We start from the raw sequence: 17,412 nt of genomic DNA on the forward strand, positions 1-17,412 counted from the left end.
TCTAAAGAACTTTTAACTGAGTTAAGATTAAAAAAGGATGTGTACAAAAAATGGAAAAGGGGGGAAACCACCAAAGAGGAATTCAAACAAATAGCCAGCACGTGTAGACACAAAGTCAGAAAAGCTAAAGCACAGAATGAACTCAGGCTTGCTAGAGAGGTTAAAAGCAACAAAAAAGGCTTTTATGGGTATGTTCGTAGCAAAAGGAAGAACAAAGAAACAGTGGGGTCACTCAGAGGAGAAGATGGTGAAATGCAAACAGGGGACACAGAAAGGGCTGAACTCCTCAATGCCTTCTTTGCCTCAGTCTTCTCCGATAAAGAAAACAATGCCCGACCTGAAGAATTTGGAGCAAATGATTCAGCAGAGGAAACACAGCCCAGAATAACTAAGGAGATAGTACAAGAATACTTGGCTAGTCTAGATGTATTCAAGTCTCCAGGGCCAGATGAACTGCATCCAAGAGTATTAAAAGAACTGGCAGATGTGATCTCAGAACCACTGGCAGTCATCTTTGAGAATTCCTGGAGAACAGGCGAAGTCCCGGCAGACTGGAGGAGGGCAAATGTTGTCCCTATTTTCAAAAAGGGGAAAAGAGAGGACCCAAATAATTACCGCCCAGTTAGTCTGACATCAATACCAGGGAAGATTCTGGAGCAGATCATTAAGCAAACAGTCTGTGAGCACCTAGAAAGGAATGCTGTGATCACCAATAGTCAGCATGGATTTCTGAAAAATAAGTCATGTCAGACTAACCTGATCTCGTTTTTTGACAGAATTACAAGCCTGGTAGATGAAGGGAATGCAGTGGATGTAGCCTACCTTGATTTCAGCAAGGCATTTGACAAGGTGCCCCATGATATTCTTGTAAAGAAGCTGGTAAAATGCGGTCTTGACTATGCTACCACTCAGTGGATTTGTAACTGGCTGACTGACCGAACCCAAAGGGTGCTCATCAATGGTTCCTCTTCATCCTGGAGAAGAGTGACTAGTGGGGTGCCACAGGGTTCTGTCTTGGGCCCGGTCTTATTCAACATCTTTATCAACGACTTGGATGATGGACTCAAGGGCATCCTGATCAAATTTGCAGATGACACCAAACTGGGAGGGGTGGCTAACACCCCAGAGGACAGGATCACACTTCAAAACGACCTTGACAGATTAGAGAACTGGGCCAAAACAAACAAGATGAATTTTAACAGGGAGAAATGTAAAGTATTGCACTTGGGCAAAAAAAATGAGAGGCACAAATACAAGATGGGTGACACCTGGCTTGAGAGCACTACATGTGAAAAGGATCTAGGAGTCTTGGTTGACCACAAACTTGACATGAGCCAACAGTGTGACGCGGCAGCTAAAAAAGCCAATGCAATTCTGGGCTGCATCAATAGGAGTATAGCATCTAGATCAAGGGAAGTAATAGTGCCACTGTATTCTGCTCTGGTCAGACCTCACCTGGAGTACTGTGTCCAGTTCTGGGCACCACAGTTCAAGAAGGACATTGACAAACTGGAACGTGTCCAGAGGAGGGCAACCAAAATGGTCAAAGGCCTGGAAACGATGCCTTATGAGGAACGGCTAAGGGAGCTGGGCATGTTTAGCCTGGAGAAGAGGAGGTTAAGGGGTGATATGATAGCCATGTTCAAATATATAAAAGGATGTCACATAGAGGAGGGAGAAAGGTTGTTTTCTGCTGCTCCAGAGAAGCGGACACGGAGCAATGGATCCAAACTACAAGAAAGAAGATTCCACCTAAACATTAGGAAGAACTTCCTGACAGTAAGAGCTGTTCGACAGTGGAATTTGCTGCCAAGGAGTGTGGTGGAGTCTCCTTCTTTGGAGGTCTTTAAGCAGAGGCTTGACAACCATATGTCAGGAGTGCTCTGATGGTGTTTCCTGCTTGGCAGGGGGTTGGACTCGATGGCCCTTGTGGTCTCTTCCAACTCTATGATTCTATGATTCTATGATTCTATGATTCTATGACCATAAAACAAGAACCAGTTTAGGAGGACCCTAACTGAATGCTAGGGGACGCGGGTGGCGCTGGGAGTTAAATCACAGAGCCTAGGACTTGCTGATCAGAAGGTCGGCGGTTCGAATCCCCGCCACAGGGTGAGCTCCCGTTGCTCAGTCCCTGCTCCTGCCAACCTAGCAGTTCGAAAGCATGTCATGTGCAAGTAGATAAATAGGGACCCGGCCAATAAAGCGAGATGAGCGCCACAGCCCCAGAGTCGGCCATGACTGGACCTAATGCTCAGGGGTCCCTTTACCTTTAGGCAAGCTAAGGCCCGGGGGCCAGATCTGGCCCAATCGCCTTCTAAATCCAGCCTGCGGACAGTCCAGGAATCAACGTGTTTTAACATGAGTAGAATGTGTGCTTTTATTTAAAATGCATCCCTGGGTTATTTGTGGGGCATAGGCATTCTTTCTCCCCCCCCCCCCGCAAATATATATATATAATAAAATATTTATTAAGGTTTTACAAAAAACAGAGGTTTACATAATCAATTCAGCGAATCATTTATCTTAACTCTATATCTTAACATATTATATATATATTTTCATCCATTTTTGCATATTCTTATTAACTTTGTTGCTAATGCCACTTATTTTCAATCCAGCATCATTTTAAAATTCATTAATTTTACAATATTTCTGCAAATAGTCTTTAAATTTCTTCAAATCTTTTTCCACCAACTCTTCTCCCTGGTCTCGGATTCTGCCAGTCATTTCCGCCAGTTCCATATAGTCCATCACCTTCATCTGCCACTCTTCCAGGGTGGGTAAATCTTGTGTCTTCCAATACTTTGCAATAAGTATTCTTGCTGCTGTTGTTGCATACATAAAGAAAGTTCTATCCTTCTTTGGCACCAATTGACCGACTATGCCCAGGAGAAAGGCCTCTGGTTTCTTCAGGAAGGTATATTTAAATAACTTTTTCATTTCATTATAGATCATCTCCCAGAAAGCCTTAATCTTTGGGCACGTCCACCAAAGGTGAAAGAATGTACCTTCATTTTCTTTACATTTCCAACATTTATTATCGGGCAGATGATATATTTTTGCAAGCTTGACTGGTGTCATGTACCACTTGTATATCATTTTCATAATATTCTCTCTTAAGGCATTACATGCCGTAAATTTCATACCTGTGGTCCATAACTGTTCCCAGTCAGCAAACATGATGTTATGTCCAACATCCTGTGCCCATTTAATCATAGCAGATTTAACCGTTTCATCCTGCGTATTCCATTTTAACAGCAAGTTATACATTCTTGAAAGTATCTTAGTTTTTGGGATCTAACAGTTCTGTTTCCAATTTTGATTTTTCCACCTGGAAGCCAATTTTTTTTGTCCAAATTATAGGCCTCTCTTATTTGATAATAATGAAGCCAGTCTCGCACTTTATCTTTTAATTTCTCAAAACTCTGCAATTTCAGTTTGTCTCCTTCTTGCTCCAAAATTTCCCAATATTTCGGCCACTTGGCCTCCATATTGAGCTTTTTCTGAGCCTTTGCTTCCATCGGTGACAACCACCTTGGGGTTTTATTTTCCAGTAAGTCTTTATATCTTATCCAGACATTAAACAATGCTTTCCTGACAATATGGTTCCCCCCCCCTGCAAAATATAGTCCGGCCCCCTCCCAAAGGTCTGAGGGGCAGTGGACTGGCCCCCTGCTGAAAAACGTTTGTTGACCCCTGGTTTAGGGTTTGGGGGAATGTTGATGTCTCAGACCTGGAGAGGGGCCTGATTCAGCTTCTGCCATCACCAGAGGGACTAATCCTGAGGAACCCAGTGCAGGGTCAGGTGGGGAGGGTCTCGCTCCTGTTGCTTCTGCCTGTGGACTTTCCCCTGGCTGCCCTCTGGGAGAACAGGATACTGGGATAGCTTGGCAGCTGCTGTGATCTAGCAGCCAGGCTCTAATGATGTCCGGTTCAGCCTAATCTCGGTTCAGCAGCTACCATTACAAAAAAAATTGTGCAGCCTTATCTCTGCTGTTTCATTTGCTTAGCAAACAAATGTAAAAGCAACACTGTGTACTTGAGATATGACATGGCATTTGGTTTCACTGCTCACCTCCCCGTTTGCAAATTAACTTGTACAGCACATGCGCAGATACGGAGATGATCCCTGAGGAAGCTGGGTCACTGCACATCAGTGCAACACACACACACACACTGCCCAGGATGGATGGGAGGGTTATGCCTGCAGTGAGCCGGATGGATCCCTTTACACCCACGTAGCTGCATTTCTCAGATGGGGCCATTCACACAAAACAAGCAATTCTGCAATCGGAATTTGCAGGGTTTCCAATGCACATCCGGGGGACTTGAAGAAATGGCTAAACTTAAGAAATTCCACAAATGAATACGCAAGATGAGCCTGCTGGATCAGGCCAGTGGCCCCTGCAGTCCAGCATCCTGTTCTCAAAGTGGCTAATAATAATAATAATAATAATAATACAGTGGTACCTCGCAAGACGAATGCCTCGCAAGACGAAAAACGTGCAAGACGAAAGAGTTTTCCGTTTTTTGAGTTGTTCCGCAAGACGAATTTCCCTATGGGCTTGCTTCGCAAGACGAAACGTCTTGCGACTTCTTGCGAGTTTGTTTCCTTTTTCTTAAAGCCGCTAAGCCGTTAATAGCCGTGCTTCACAAGACGAAAAAACCGCAAGACGAAGAGACTCGCGGAACGGATTAATTTCATCTTGCGAGGCACCACTGTAATAATAATAATAATAATTTATTATTTATACCCCACCCATCTGGCTGGGCGGCTTCCAACAGAATATTAAAATGCAATAACCTATTAAACATTAAAAACTTCCCTAAGGGCTGCCTTCAGATGTCTTCTAAAAGTCCGGTAGTTGTTTTTGACATCTAGTGGGAGGGCGTTCCACAGGGTGGGTGCCACTACCGAGAAGGCCCTCTGCCTGGTTCCCTGTAACTTGGCTTCTCACAGGGAGGGAACCACCAGAAGGCCCTCGGAGCTGGATCTCAGTGTCCGGGCAGAACGATGGAGGTGGAGACGCTCTTCAGATATACTGGGCCAAGGCTGTTTAGGGCTTTAAAGGTCAGCACCAACACTTTGAATTGTGCTCGGAAACGTACTGGGAACCAATGTAGGTCTTTCAAGACCAGTGTTATATGGTCTCGGCGGCCACTCCCTGGCTGCCACATTCTGGATTAATTGCAGTTTCTGGGTCACCTTCAAAGGTAGCCCCACATAGAGCGCATTGCAGTAGTCCAAGCGAGAGATAACTAGATCATGCACCACTCTGGCCAGACATTCTGCGGGCAGGGAGGGTCTCAGCCTGCGTACCAGATGGAGCTGCCCTGGACACAGAATTGACCTGTGCCTCCATGGACAGCTGTAAGTCCAAAATGACTCCCAGGCTGCACACCTGGTCCTTCAGGGACACAGATACCACATTCCGGACCAGGGAGTCCCCCACACCCACCCGCCTCCTGTCCCCCCAAAACATTACTTCTGTCTTGTCAGGATTCAACCTCTACCACACGCTCCAGAGAGAAATCTGCAAGCAGGATTCGAACCCAAGAGCAACTCTCCTCTCCTGTGGATTCCAGCAACTGGCATTCAGAAGCATTGCTGCCTCCAGCTATGGTGGCAGAAAAGAGCCATTGATAGCCCTCTCTGATCCTCTTTTAAAGCGGACCAGACCATGTTGGTGACCTCCACTGCCCCTTGTGGGAGGGAGTTCCACAGTCTGCGCTGCGTGAAGAAGTTCTTTTCTCTGTCCCGAATATCCCAGCATCCGGATGCTATGTGCCACGAGTGCATTGGAAGTAGATGGAGAGAGTGCAATGTTAAATTGGATCGCCAGCATTGGCACGTGAAGAAGATGCAGTCTTCTGTCCCGTCAGCGAAGAGAGCTGCCGCTTTGGAGAGCTGTCGGGTCGCCTCCTCGCAGCCAGCCCACCAGCCAGGCCTTCTGCTGCCTCTAAGACAAATAAGCCATTAAGCGACAAGTTAGCACGCGAAACACGAGCCAGAAAACATGCGAGCCGAAATCTGTAAACTATTTGGGGTAATTGGTTATTTGCTGCGCTTGCGAGTCTCAAATCGTGGTGCATATTTTATGGCCTATCTGGTTACCCTTCCCTGGAATCGCCACTGGGATCGGATATCTCCAGCTGAACCTGACAGTTGATACCCAGCCCCGAGACTCTCGGAAGGGGTGGCCTGCCAGCTGGGCATTCCTGTGGTCACCTCCCATGAACACAGCCATGCCAGGGCCTCCCCACACCCAGTTCAGGATTGGGCTGGCAGGCCCAGGCTCTAGGGGGGCTGGCTGGCTCCTGACCCTTGCAGGGAACAGCTTGCCCAGGCCACGCAGAAGCCCGAGACCTCCCCGGAACCTCCCACTTCCTAGGGGCTCCAATTCACTGGGAAGGTCTCCTGCGCAGAACCAACCGAAATGGGGAGGAGTGGGCAGAGGTTTCTCAAATGATGCACAGCAGGAGGAAAGGGGCTAGAGAGAAGTTGCTTTCCCTCTCTCCCAAATGCTAGAACTCGTGGATGTGCAATGAAGCTCAATGTCGGAAGTCTCAGGACAGGGAAAAGAAAGGACTTCTTCATGCAGCACGTCGTTAAACCATGGAACTCCCTGCCACTGGAGGCAGTGGATGGCTTTTGAAATATACTCGGAGTCGAGAGTGGATTTCATGCTCTTTATTCAGCTCATAGTGGTGAGGAGGAATGGAAGTTCCCCCAGAATGTCTGCTTTATATACATTATTTACACAATGGGCCCCACGTGATTGGCTAATTCTGGGAGTTACCTGTAGGCCAATCAGGTTGCGGATTCACTTGCACCTGGAGCTGGATTGGGTGGCTCCTGTGGACCAATCAGGCTGCTGCATTCTGGACCCTATTGTTCTAGGACCAATCAGACTGCTGCATTCTGAATCTTATTGTTCTAGGACCAATCAGACTGCTGCCTTTTGGATCCTATTCAACTCAGTACATAACATGTACCAGAGCATGCCAGGCACTCCTGTCTTCCACTGTCTCCCACAGTTTGGTCAAACTCATGCTGGTAGCTTTGAGAACACTGTCCAACCATCTCGTCTCCGCCGTCCCCTTCTTCTTGTGCCCTCCATCTTTCCCAGCATCAGGGTCTTTTCCAGGGAGTCTTCTCTTCTCATGAGGTGGCCAAAGTCTTGGAGCCTCAGCTTCAGGATCTGTCCTTCCAGTGAGCACTCAGGGCTGATTTCCTTCAGAATGGAGAGGTTTGATCTTCTTGTAGTCCATGGGAGTCTCCAGAGTCTCCTCCAGCACCAGAATTCAAAAGCATCCATTCTTCGGCGATCAGCCTTCTTTATGGTCCAGCTCTCACTTCCATACATCACTACTGGGAAAACCATAGCTTTAACTATACGGACCTTTGTCGGCAAGGTGATGTCTCTGCTTTTTAAGATGCTGTCTAGGTTTGTCATTGCTTTTCAATAAAACATATCATCCTTAATTCCCCCCTAATTTCCCCCCTCCCCAAAAAGGAACCCATCCTCCCCTCCCCCCCTAGACTTCCCTCAGCGCCTCTCTCTGGTTTTTCCATACTTATAATTCTCTGCATATTATAAAATTGTAAAAATCCTTAACCTATCTATCTATGTGTTATTAATAATGAATTTGTGAATGTTTATTCAAAACCTGCCAAGGAGTCCAATTCAATTTGTTGTTTCTTTAAATACTTTGCAAAAGGTTCCCATTCTTCTTTGAAGTCACAGTTGTCCTTGTCCCACAGTTTGTGCGTCAGTTTTGCCAGTTCCACATAGTCCATCAGTTTCTCTTGCCACAGTTCTTTAGTCGGGGTTTCTTAATTCTTCCATCCTTGTACTATTAAGACTCTTGCCGCCGTTGTCATGTACATAAATATGTTCTTAAATTTCCTTGGCAGGTCTTTCCCTACAATCCCTAACAAAAATGCTTCAGGTTTTTCAACCAATGTTAATTGGAACATTTTCTTCAACTCATTATATATCATTTCCCAAAATTTTCTAATCTTACTGCAATCCCACGACATATGGTAAAAAGTCCCTTCTGGATGCCATGCAGTGCCAATCCAGGGCCTTCTGTGTCCCCCGCAAGACACTTAAGCCAGCTCCCTTCTTAGTCTTTCTTGCCAGGCATGGCTTTCCTGTTTCGACTGAGCAGCCAGTGTCCTTTCCAGTTAACATTCCAGCTGTGTCTCCTGGTGTTTTGCTTAAAAAGAAAAAAATACACGCATCCAAAACACCCCCCTAAAAAACACAAAAAACATGTTATTCTCCGTAACCTCAGCCCCAACATCAGCAGAAACCTCTAACCCCTTTCTTTGTCTTGGGGCTGCGGAGGAGTCCAGAGGTAAAATCGTCAGATTACTGAAAGTGCTTTCTTTGTAACACGGCACCTGTGGAATGTCATAATAAAGGCATTTTGGTTAGAATGCAGCTCCCCCCTCCCTTTTCCTTTTTTAAAGGCAGTGCAAAAGGATGGCCGAAAAGGGAGATTTATTCAATATTCCTACGAGGGGAGGAAGTGAATTGGGGGCAGGGGGGGAGAAAGTGTTGGGTCCCAGCGCAATGCCTTTTGGAGACAGGGACTCTCAAGATGCCTGCCTGCCTGGCTCCCAGTCAAACTCCATAAACCCCGATTATCCCGGCTTCTCCGTGAGGTTAGTGTGATGGAATTTTGCGGAATTCCAAAATGAGATATTTATTTGCTTAAGGATGTTTCACGAATTACCAATTGCTCCTTCATCTTGGCTCCAGTTGACCTTGAGAATTGTAGCCATTACAAAAAAACAAAAACATTTCTTTACAACACCCCGCCCCCAGTTCAAACGAAGCCTTCTGTGTGCCTTCTACTGGGCCAGGCCAACGGCTTCTTCATTACGTACTTAACTAGGCAAGTTGAAAGGTTCAAGGCAGATACAAAGAAAGGACTCATTCGAGCAGCACAGTGTTAAACTATGGAACTCCTTGCCACAGGAGACCCTGATAGCCTTCAACTTAGATGCCTTGAAAAGAGGATTGGGGAAATAAATGAAGGAGGCTACTAGCCGGGGTGGATCTGAGTTCGAGGCAGCAATAATAATAATTGTTGTTTAGTCGTTTAGTCATGTCCGACTCTTCGTGACCCCCTGGACCAGAGCACGCCAGGCACTCCTGTCTTCCACTGCCTTCCGCAGTTTGGTCAGAATAATAATAATAATAATAATAATAATAATAATAATAATGTATTATTTGTACCCTGCCCATCTGGCTGGGTTTCCCCAGCCACTTCGGGCGGCTTCCAACAAAGATTAAAAATACATCAAACTGAATCCCCATTGCTGGAACTGCAGGAGGGGAGATCTGCTCTTGTGCTTGTGGATTTTCCATTGGGGCATCCAGCTAGCCATTGTGAGAACAGGACGCTGGACTAGATTGGCCATTGGTCTGATCCAGCGGACTTTTCTTAAGGGATTGAACCCATGGCGTTCTGGAAGCAGAACTGAGCTGCGGCTCCAGCTTTTCAAAAGCCACCAAAATCCCCCCGCTGGTTTTTCTAATAAGAGAGTTGTGTTTCGCTGCAATGACTTGCGTCGTGCATTCTTGAGCTCTGCTGATGGAGACCCATCGTGCAAACCGAGAGCCACTCAGGTGGTGCTGTTCACTATCGAGATTCCTTGATATGAAGTGATGCTTCTCCTCTCCCAGGAAGAAGAGTTCATCGATTGGTGGAGCAAGTTCTACGCTTCCACGGGCGACCGGGAAAAATGCGGCTCATACCTGGAAAAGGGTTTTGACACACTAAAGGTAACTGGTTGGAGGGAGACCTCTTGTTCTTTATTAGTACAGCTCCAGAGCTCGATTCCTCAGCAAATAGCATTTGATAATACTATGCAAAGAAAAGGATTTTTCTTGTTGAGACACCGATGCAGTTTCGGTTATTTAAGCAATGCAGTTAAATTGGTTCCTTGATGGCAAGGGCGTCTGGAAGCATCAAAACCAAATTGTAAAAGCAGTGTAATAGCAAAGTGTGCTCTTGTTATATATTTAGGTAACAGGATTTGTATGCTGCTTACTTCAGTTTACAAAGAGCAATCACTAATGAAAAAAGAGTTCCTTTCTCTTGTTTATGGTGTTAGATGGTGGGCAGCAGCAATCGAAGTCAATAACCTTAGATCAGTGGTGTCCAAACATTTTTCACAGAGGGTCAGATTTGATGAAGTGAAGGGCCGCAAGGGAGACCTTCCTTGGGAGGGAAAGGATGGTGGTCATTGCTTAGGAGGTGAAATTGCAGCACCTGGGACTCGAGCTGGAGGGGGTTGTGAGGTTGGACTGAAACTTAGCCAGGGAGGTGTCTGGGACAGTGGCCACTCTGAGCTTCACCAGCTCCTCAGAAGCAACAGAAGTCTAGTGTCCAGATCAAAGGAAGTCATAGGACCACTCTGCTCTGGTCAGAACCAGTCTGGAGTCCAGTTCTAGGCCTCCCAGTTTAAGAAGGATATTGACAAACTGGAAGGTGTACAGAGGAGGGAGACCAAGATGATCAAGGCTCCGGAAACCAAGCCTGATGAGGAACGGTTGAAGGAGCTGGATATCTTTAGCCTGGAAAAGGGGAGACTGAGAGGAGATATGAGGGCCATCTTCAAGTATCTGAAGGGCTTTCACATGGAAGGGCAGGACCCAAACTGCTCTGGAGGGCAGGACCCAAACTGATAGTCCCATGATGAGAAAGAACCATAGAACCATAGAATTGTTGAGTTGAAAGGGACCTGGAGTATCATCTAGTCCAGGCATAGGCAAACTTGGCCCTCCAGATGTTTTGGGACTACAACTCCCACCATCCCTAGCTAGCAGGACCAGTGGTCAGGAGCAGGGAATTGTAGTCCCAAAACATCTGGAGGGCCGAGTTTGCCTATGCCTGATCTAGTCCAACCCACCTGCAGTGAGGTAGGAGGTTTCTGACTAGACATTAGGGATAACTTTCAGATGATAAGAGCCATTCAACAGTGGAATGGACTCCTTTGAAAGTGGTTGGGCTCTCCTTCCTTGGAGATTTATCAAGAGAGGTTGGAGGCCACCTCTGAGGGATTCTTGAACAGGGAACGACTTTGCAGGGTGTTGAGCTACATGACTTCTGCAGAGGTGCCAACTATAGGGGGCAGAAGGAGCTCCAGCCCCCTAAGTATTTCTGGGCAAGGGTCTGAGCCCGCCCAATACTGAAGGGGCTGTTATCCCTCGCCACTCCCGGGCGAGCGCTGGTGCACTGAGTGGGGCTGGGATTTCTGGAGGGTAAAGATTGCCTCCTCCACTCCCCACCCCACCAACAGGAAGGAACGGGGGGCAAGTTGGCGTCCCTGGTCCTTTGGGACCCCTCCCAACTGGACAAACCGAACCCACGTTTTTCTTCACTTAGGTCTATGAAACGGAGTTGGAGAGCGTAGAAGACTTTGGGGGTCTCTCGGATTTCTGCAACACCTTTAAGCTGTACCGTGGCAAGACTCAGGATTCCAATGAAGACCCGACCATTGTGGGGGAATTCAAGGTTTGCTAACCTCTTTCAGATACCGGAGGGCCTGGAGATGATTGCTGTGTAATCCGTATAAAACCTCTGCTGCAATATCACTTGTTTTGCACAAAGGAGGGGAGTCCGGCGCTAAGTTCTTTCAGGGACAGGGGCCAATCTTCTTCTTCTTCTTCTTCTTCTTCTTCTTCTTCTTCTTCTTCTTCTTCGGCAATCCCTCATAGCCGAGTAAGATTATCTTCCATGAACACTGTCTTAACAGTGAGTCCGTAAGTGACTGTGGAGGCCAATTCTGGATCCACACGTCCTTCCACAGTGGGGACATTGGTTTCCAGGTGGGAGTTGATCACGGTGAGGGATTGCCAAGAGTGCCTTCCTCTTAGCATGTTTCTCCCTTGCGTCCTCCTGAGTTCGAGTGTCTTCGAAGTCCACAACACCTTTGGTAAAGGCTGTTCTCCAACTGGAGCGCTCGCAGGCCAGTGTTTCCCAGTTGTTGGTGTTTATACTGCATTTTAAAAAGATTTGCCTTGAGAGAGTCTTTAAACCTCTTTTGTTGACCACTAGCATTATGCTATGAAATGAACAAAGCCAAAGCTTCAGGCCTCTAATCCCAGAGGGGCCTCAGAAGAGACCCCATTGCTTAATTTTGTTGCGTCTAGTAGAGTCACATTGATTTGAGTCAAATGGATTAATTTTTCGTTGTATATATTTCAACAATCCCAATGTAGCATAGATGTTGCAAAGGTGTGGTCACCCGTCGTGGAACAACCCCATGGAAGAAGATAACCGTGGATACCCACACCTCGTTGCTGGTTGCAAAGGGGCCCCCATGACAGTTTAAGTTTCAGGGCCCCCCAAATGTAGGTCTGTCCCTGTTCAGGGCCTAGATAATAATAATAATAAATAATAAATTTTATTTATATCCCGCCCTCCCCAGCCAAAGCCGGGCTCAGGGCGGCTAACAACAATAAAACAGTACAAAAGTACAGCACAAACAACACTCTAAAATCATTCATTATAAATTAATTCAAATCAAGCCACTGGCAACCATTGGGCCAGAGCTCCGCGAAGATTGCCGAGGGAGGGAGTCAGGCTGTGCCCTGGCCAAAGGCCTGGTGGAACAGCTCTGTCTTGCAGCCCCTGCGGAAAGATGTCATGTCCCGCAGGGCCCTAGTCTCTTGTGACAGAGCGTTCCACCAAGTGGGGGCCAGTACTGAAAAGGCCCTGGCTCTAGTTGAGGCCAGCCTAACTTCTCTGCGGCCTGGGACCTTCAAAATGTTTTTATTTGACGACCGTAAGTTTCTCTGTGGGGCATACCAGGAGATGGACTCCTTGCCAGAGCCACCTTCCTTCCTGAGGCTCACGGCCATTGCATTCATCGAGAGATGGGCTGGTTCACAGTGTGAGCCCTCTGGGTCCCTCTCTGTAAGATGTGACCCCTCTGAGCTTGGCTGTAGGATTCAGGGTGCCTTGGCTTGCAGGGTGCCTTCAAGATCTACCCTCTGCCGGATGACCCCACTGTGGCAGTTCCTCCTCGCCAGTTCCACCAGCTTCCAGCCAGAGGCCCCCAGGAATGCCTCGTCCGTGTTTACATCATCCGGGCCTTTGATCTGCAGCCAAAGGACTCAAATGGAAAGGTAAGCCTGGGAGAGGATGGGCAGGTAGGTAGGATCTCAGGGCGGTTCACAGAATAAAATCAAGATATAAAACTACAAAATACCTAATAAAAATAAAAACAACAACCCAATAGCTACCCAAAATAGGGTTGCCATTTTTCAAAAGAAAAAAAAAAAGGAAAGACATCACCTTGCCAACAAAGGTCCGTATAGTTAAAGCTATGGTTTTCGCAGAAGTGAGGTATGGAAGTGAGAGCTGGACCATAAAGAAACTTCCACTTTTCCTTGTCATCCACTTTTTATTAGCAGTTTTTGTTTTTTTGCTTTAAAGAGGATTGTTCTTGCACTACAGCTCCAATTATCCCTGACTATGGACTACTTGGCTGGGATGATGGGAGCTGGAGACCAACAATGGCACCCAAGGGTGAAAAAAAACTAAGGTAGAATCCTACACACACACACACACACACACACACACACACACACGGTATATAAATACACAGTATTTAAACATCTCCCTAAGACCTATTTACCATGTAATGAGAAAGTCGGGTATTAGTTTGTTTTATTATGCATTTTGTGTTTTTATCTTGTATTCTTGTGTCGTGAACTGGCCTGGGATCTACAAAGGGTGGTATATAAATTTTGACAAGTAGATAAATAAATAAGATATCTAGAATGCCAGGGTGTGTTTTCGGCTGTTTTCCATTTACTTTCGATTTTCTGAAGTTTTAAAACGATTGCTGTTAACTGTTTTCAGCAATAATATTATTGATCTTTCCTTCTTCTTTTTGTAAAGCGCTTTGAGGTTCTTTTACTATCAAACGTTGTGCAAATTTTATGAAACCAACCAAGAAGCACGTATCTTTGGGGGGCTTCTGTTGGGGGTCAGGAAGTGGGGACCTCGTTTGCCTCTGTTTGCATCTCTCCATTGGCCATAAATGCCCAGGTAACCTTACCTGGGTCTGCAGAGAGCCCACCTTGACTGACCACTTTTCTTTTCTCCTGTGCAGTGTGACCCTTATGTCAAGATATCTGTGGGGAAGAAATCCATCAATGACCAGGACCATTACCTGCCCTGCACGCTGGAGCCCGTCTTTGGAAAGTAAGGGGTGAATGCAAGGACAGACATAGATGTAGACACCTGGGGGGTGTTGAAGGGAAGAGGGAAAGGTTCCTTCTTTAATACCTCTTATTCTTATTCTTATTTCTTGAGTTTATATACCGCCCTATACCCAGAAGTCTCATGGTGTTTCACAGAAAAGATCACAACATATATAGTCAGAATAAAAACAACAACCCAATCACACCCCACACCCCAAAAAGAGACACATTTCAAAAGGGCATAGGATGTCAAGTGGGTCAACCAAAAGCCTGGTTAATAAATTTTATTTTTTTGAAACAGAGTCCTGTGCTCTGCTGAATGTGTAACACATGGATAGGCAAACTAAGGCCCGGGGGCCGGATCTGGCCCAATTGCCTTCTCATTCCGGTCCACGGACGGTCCGGGAATCAGCGTGTTTTTATATGAGTAGAATGTGTGCTTTTATTTAAAATGCATCTCTGGGTTATTTCTGGGGCATAGGAATTTGTTCATTCCCACCACCCAAAAATATAGTCTGGCCCCCCGCAAGGTCTGAGGGACAGTGGACCGGCTCCCTGCTGGAAAAGTTTGCTGACCCCTGGACTGTAACCAATCAATCAACAATACAGTGTGTAACCAATCAAACAACCAACCAACCAATAAAATTAATTATTATTATCATTATTAATTGAATTTATATACCACACAATGCTTGGAGGTCTCAGGGCAGTTCACAGAACACATTGCTAAGCAAGTGTAGGAAAAGTGACCCTGTCCACCTAAGTAACACTGAGCCTTCCTCCTCCCCGTAGGATGTTTGAGCTGACGTGTATTCTGCCCCTGGAGAAGGATCTGAAGGTCACCCTCTACGACTACGACCTCTTGTCCAAAGACGAGAAAATCGGGGAAACCACCCTGGACCTCGAGAACCGGTTCCTCTCCAGATTTGGGTCCCGCTGTGGCCTGCCCCAGACTTACTGCATGTGGGTGCTTGGGGGAAACTGAGGCAGTTCAGGGTGCCTTGCCCCTCTTTTGGGGAGGGGGTTTGCGGGAATATCCACAGGAGAGAGCTGGGCCTCTGGGTGGCCTCAAGCCCCCCTGTTTATCCAACCTGGTTCCTGCAAAGCTGAGGGTGATGGGAGGCCAAGGGGGAAGGCAGAACGGTAGAATTGCAGAATTGGAGGGCACCCCAAAGGTCCTCTAGTCCAGCCCCCTGCAATGCAGGAATGACAGCTAAAGAGGACTAGAGACTGCAATGAGGCCGAACATCACTTTGGGGTAGAGAGCAAGCCTTGCATGCAGAAGCCTTCAAGCATTTCCAGCTCGAGAGGATTTCTGGCAGCAGCCTAGGAAAGTCCTTTTTTTTTTGCCTGGGGGTTTAGAGAGACAGTGGAGCTGGGGAACTAAACGAGAAGAGCTGTGAACCTGAATCTCGAACCCAAGGCTGATCGGAAGGGCCTGCAGAGCCCAGAAGCAGCTGGTCTCTCACTATGTAATGCGGGGTGTTGGGCTTGTCCCACGATGGCTGTCAGCTGATGTTCAGGGTTTGGAAAGCTCCATGCGCTGAACTGCAAAAGCTCCAGCAATCAGTTGCTTGTCAGGTCTGGCATGGTGCTCAGCTGACCCTTGGGGCTTTGTGAGATGCTGGTAAACCATCAGCTGATCGACAGGCAGCACTCGCAGAGCATAGCATACAATAGTGAGAAGTTCTCCTGCACATATCACGTTGCAATAAAAGGGGAGGTGTGCAGGAGCAGGGCAGCGTCTCTCAGAAAAAGTGCAACAAGGCCCATCCAACTTTACTTGCCTTGAGCCTGGAGGATAGGGCTGGTTGAAGCTTTCTTTTGCTTTTTCTCTTGCTCTTAGTTCTGGTCCCAACCAATGGAGAGATCAACTCCGTCCTTCTCAGCTGCTCCACCTCTTTGCTCTGCAACGCAACTGGAAGCCTCCCATCTACAAACCTGACCGGATCATCTTCAGAGATCAAATCTACCGTCTCCCAGATCTTGGTAAACAAACTTCTGGTCTTGGACCTTAAGATCTTTCATAGGATCATAGAATTATAGAGTTGGAAGGGATCCCAACCCCCTGCAATCTCAACTAAAGCATCCATGATCGTTGGCCGCCCAACCTCTAAGGAAGGAGAGTCTACCACCTTCCAAAGGAGCCCATTCTACTATTGGACAGCTCTAACCATCAGAAATTCCTTTCTGTTCTTTAGTCGGAATCTTATTTCTTGTAATTTGAAGCCATGGATTTGAGCCCTACCCTCCAGAGCTGGAGAAAACAAGCTTGCTCCCTCTTCCATGTGATGGCCCTTTAGATATCTGAAGATGTCTCTCTTATCTTCTCTCAGTCTCCTCTTTCCCAGACTCTTTCAACCGTTCCTCATCAGGCTTGGTTTCCAGATCCTTGATCACCTTGGTCTCTCTCCTCTGCACACCTTCCGACTTGTCAATAGCCTTCTTAAATACCTTACTACTAACAGGTTGAGGTATGCGAGTGGCGCTGTGGGTTACACCACAGAGCCTAGGACTTGCTGATCAGAAGGTCAGCAGTTCAAATCCCCACGATGGAGTGAGCTCCCATTGCTCGGTCCCTGCTCCTGCCAACCTAGCAGTTCGAAAGCACGTCAAGGTGCAAGTAGATAAATAGGTACTACTCCAGCGGGAAGGTAAACGGCGTTTCCGTGCGCTGCTCTGATTCACCAGAAGCGGCTTAGTCATGCTGCCCTGAAGCTGTACGTGGCTTCCTCGGCCAATAAAGTGAGATGAGCGCCGCAAGCCCAGAGTCGGCCACGACTGGATCTAATGGTCAGGGGTCCCTTTACCTTTACCTTTACTTACAGGTTGCGCGGATTCTGTTCCAGATGGGAAAAAACCATGTTTTGCCCACTCTCTCTCCTCCTGCCCACCTGCCTTTTCCTTGGCATCCTTTTGGCCACGCAGTCACCTCCAAGGGTTGTGCGGGCAAGCAGAGCCCTGTATTTGTAGGTTTTGGCCAGCAGAGAGAGACATTATCACACAGACGGAGCTATCACAATATAAGCCGGAGAGTCTCTTGGCAGCCGGAATCGGCATTCCCAGAGGAACGCAGGTTTTGCAGGGTTGTCCTGTTCTCCCTCTCCCCTGGTCCCCAAGGGGGTGTCTGGGGCCACCGAAACAAAAAACCAAAACAAAGAAGGCAATAGGGATT

At 47.1% G+C, this 17,412-nt stretch overlaps 1 protein-coding gene and 1 long non-coding RNA gene across 9 annotated transcripts in view; one reads left to right on the forward strand and one right to left on the reverse strand.

The window, feature by feature from the left end:
• DYSF (dysferlin) overlaps nt 1-17,412 on the forward strand; it is a 223,052-nt gene that overhangs the window by 152,798 nt on the left and 52,842 nt on the right. For all 8 annotated transcript variants that reach the window (XM_083631547.1, XM_083631549.1, XM_083631552.1 and 5 more), the window contains 6 exons: nt 9,705-9,803; nt 11,410-11,538; nt 12,999-13,154; nt 14,147-14,238; nt 15,030-15,200; nt 16,084-16,226. In XM_083631547.1, the coding sequence (XP_083487673.1) occupies nt 9,705-9,803; nt 11,410-11,538; nt 12,999-13,154; nt 14,147-14,238; nt 15,030-15,200; nt 16,084-16,226 (790 nt within the window). The remainder of the gene's footprint in view (nt 1-9,704; nt 9,804-11,409; nt 11,539-12,998; nt 13,155-14,146; nt 14,239-15,029; nt 15,201-16,083; nt 16,227-17,412) is intronic.
• The window catches only part of LOC310742595, a 143,981-nt gene continuing 131,468 nt past the window's right edge, over nt 4,900-17,412 (reverse strand). Inside the window, exon 3 of the long non-coding RNA XR_014538593.1 lies at nt 4,900-5,168. This is a non-coding gene — a long non-coding RNA (uncharacterized lncRNA). The remainder of the gene's footprint in view (nt 5,169-17,412) is intronic.

The sequence above is a fragment of the Podarcis filfolensis genome, assembly GCF_964270895.1.
Source record: "Podarcis filfolensis genome assembly, chromosome: 9".
NCBI lineage: Eukaryota > Metazoa > Chordata > Lepidosauria > Squamata > Lacertidae > Podarcis > Podarcis filfolensis.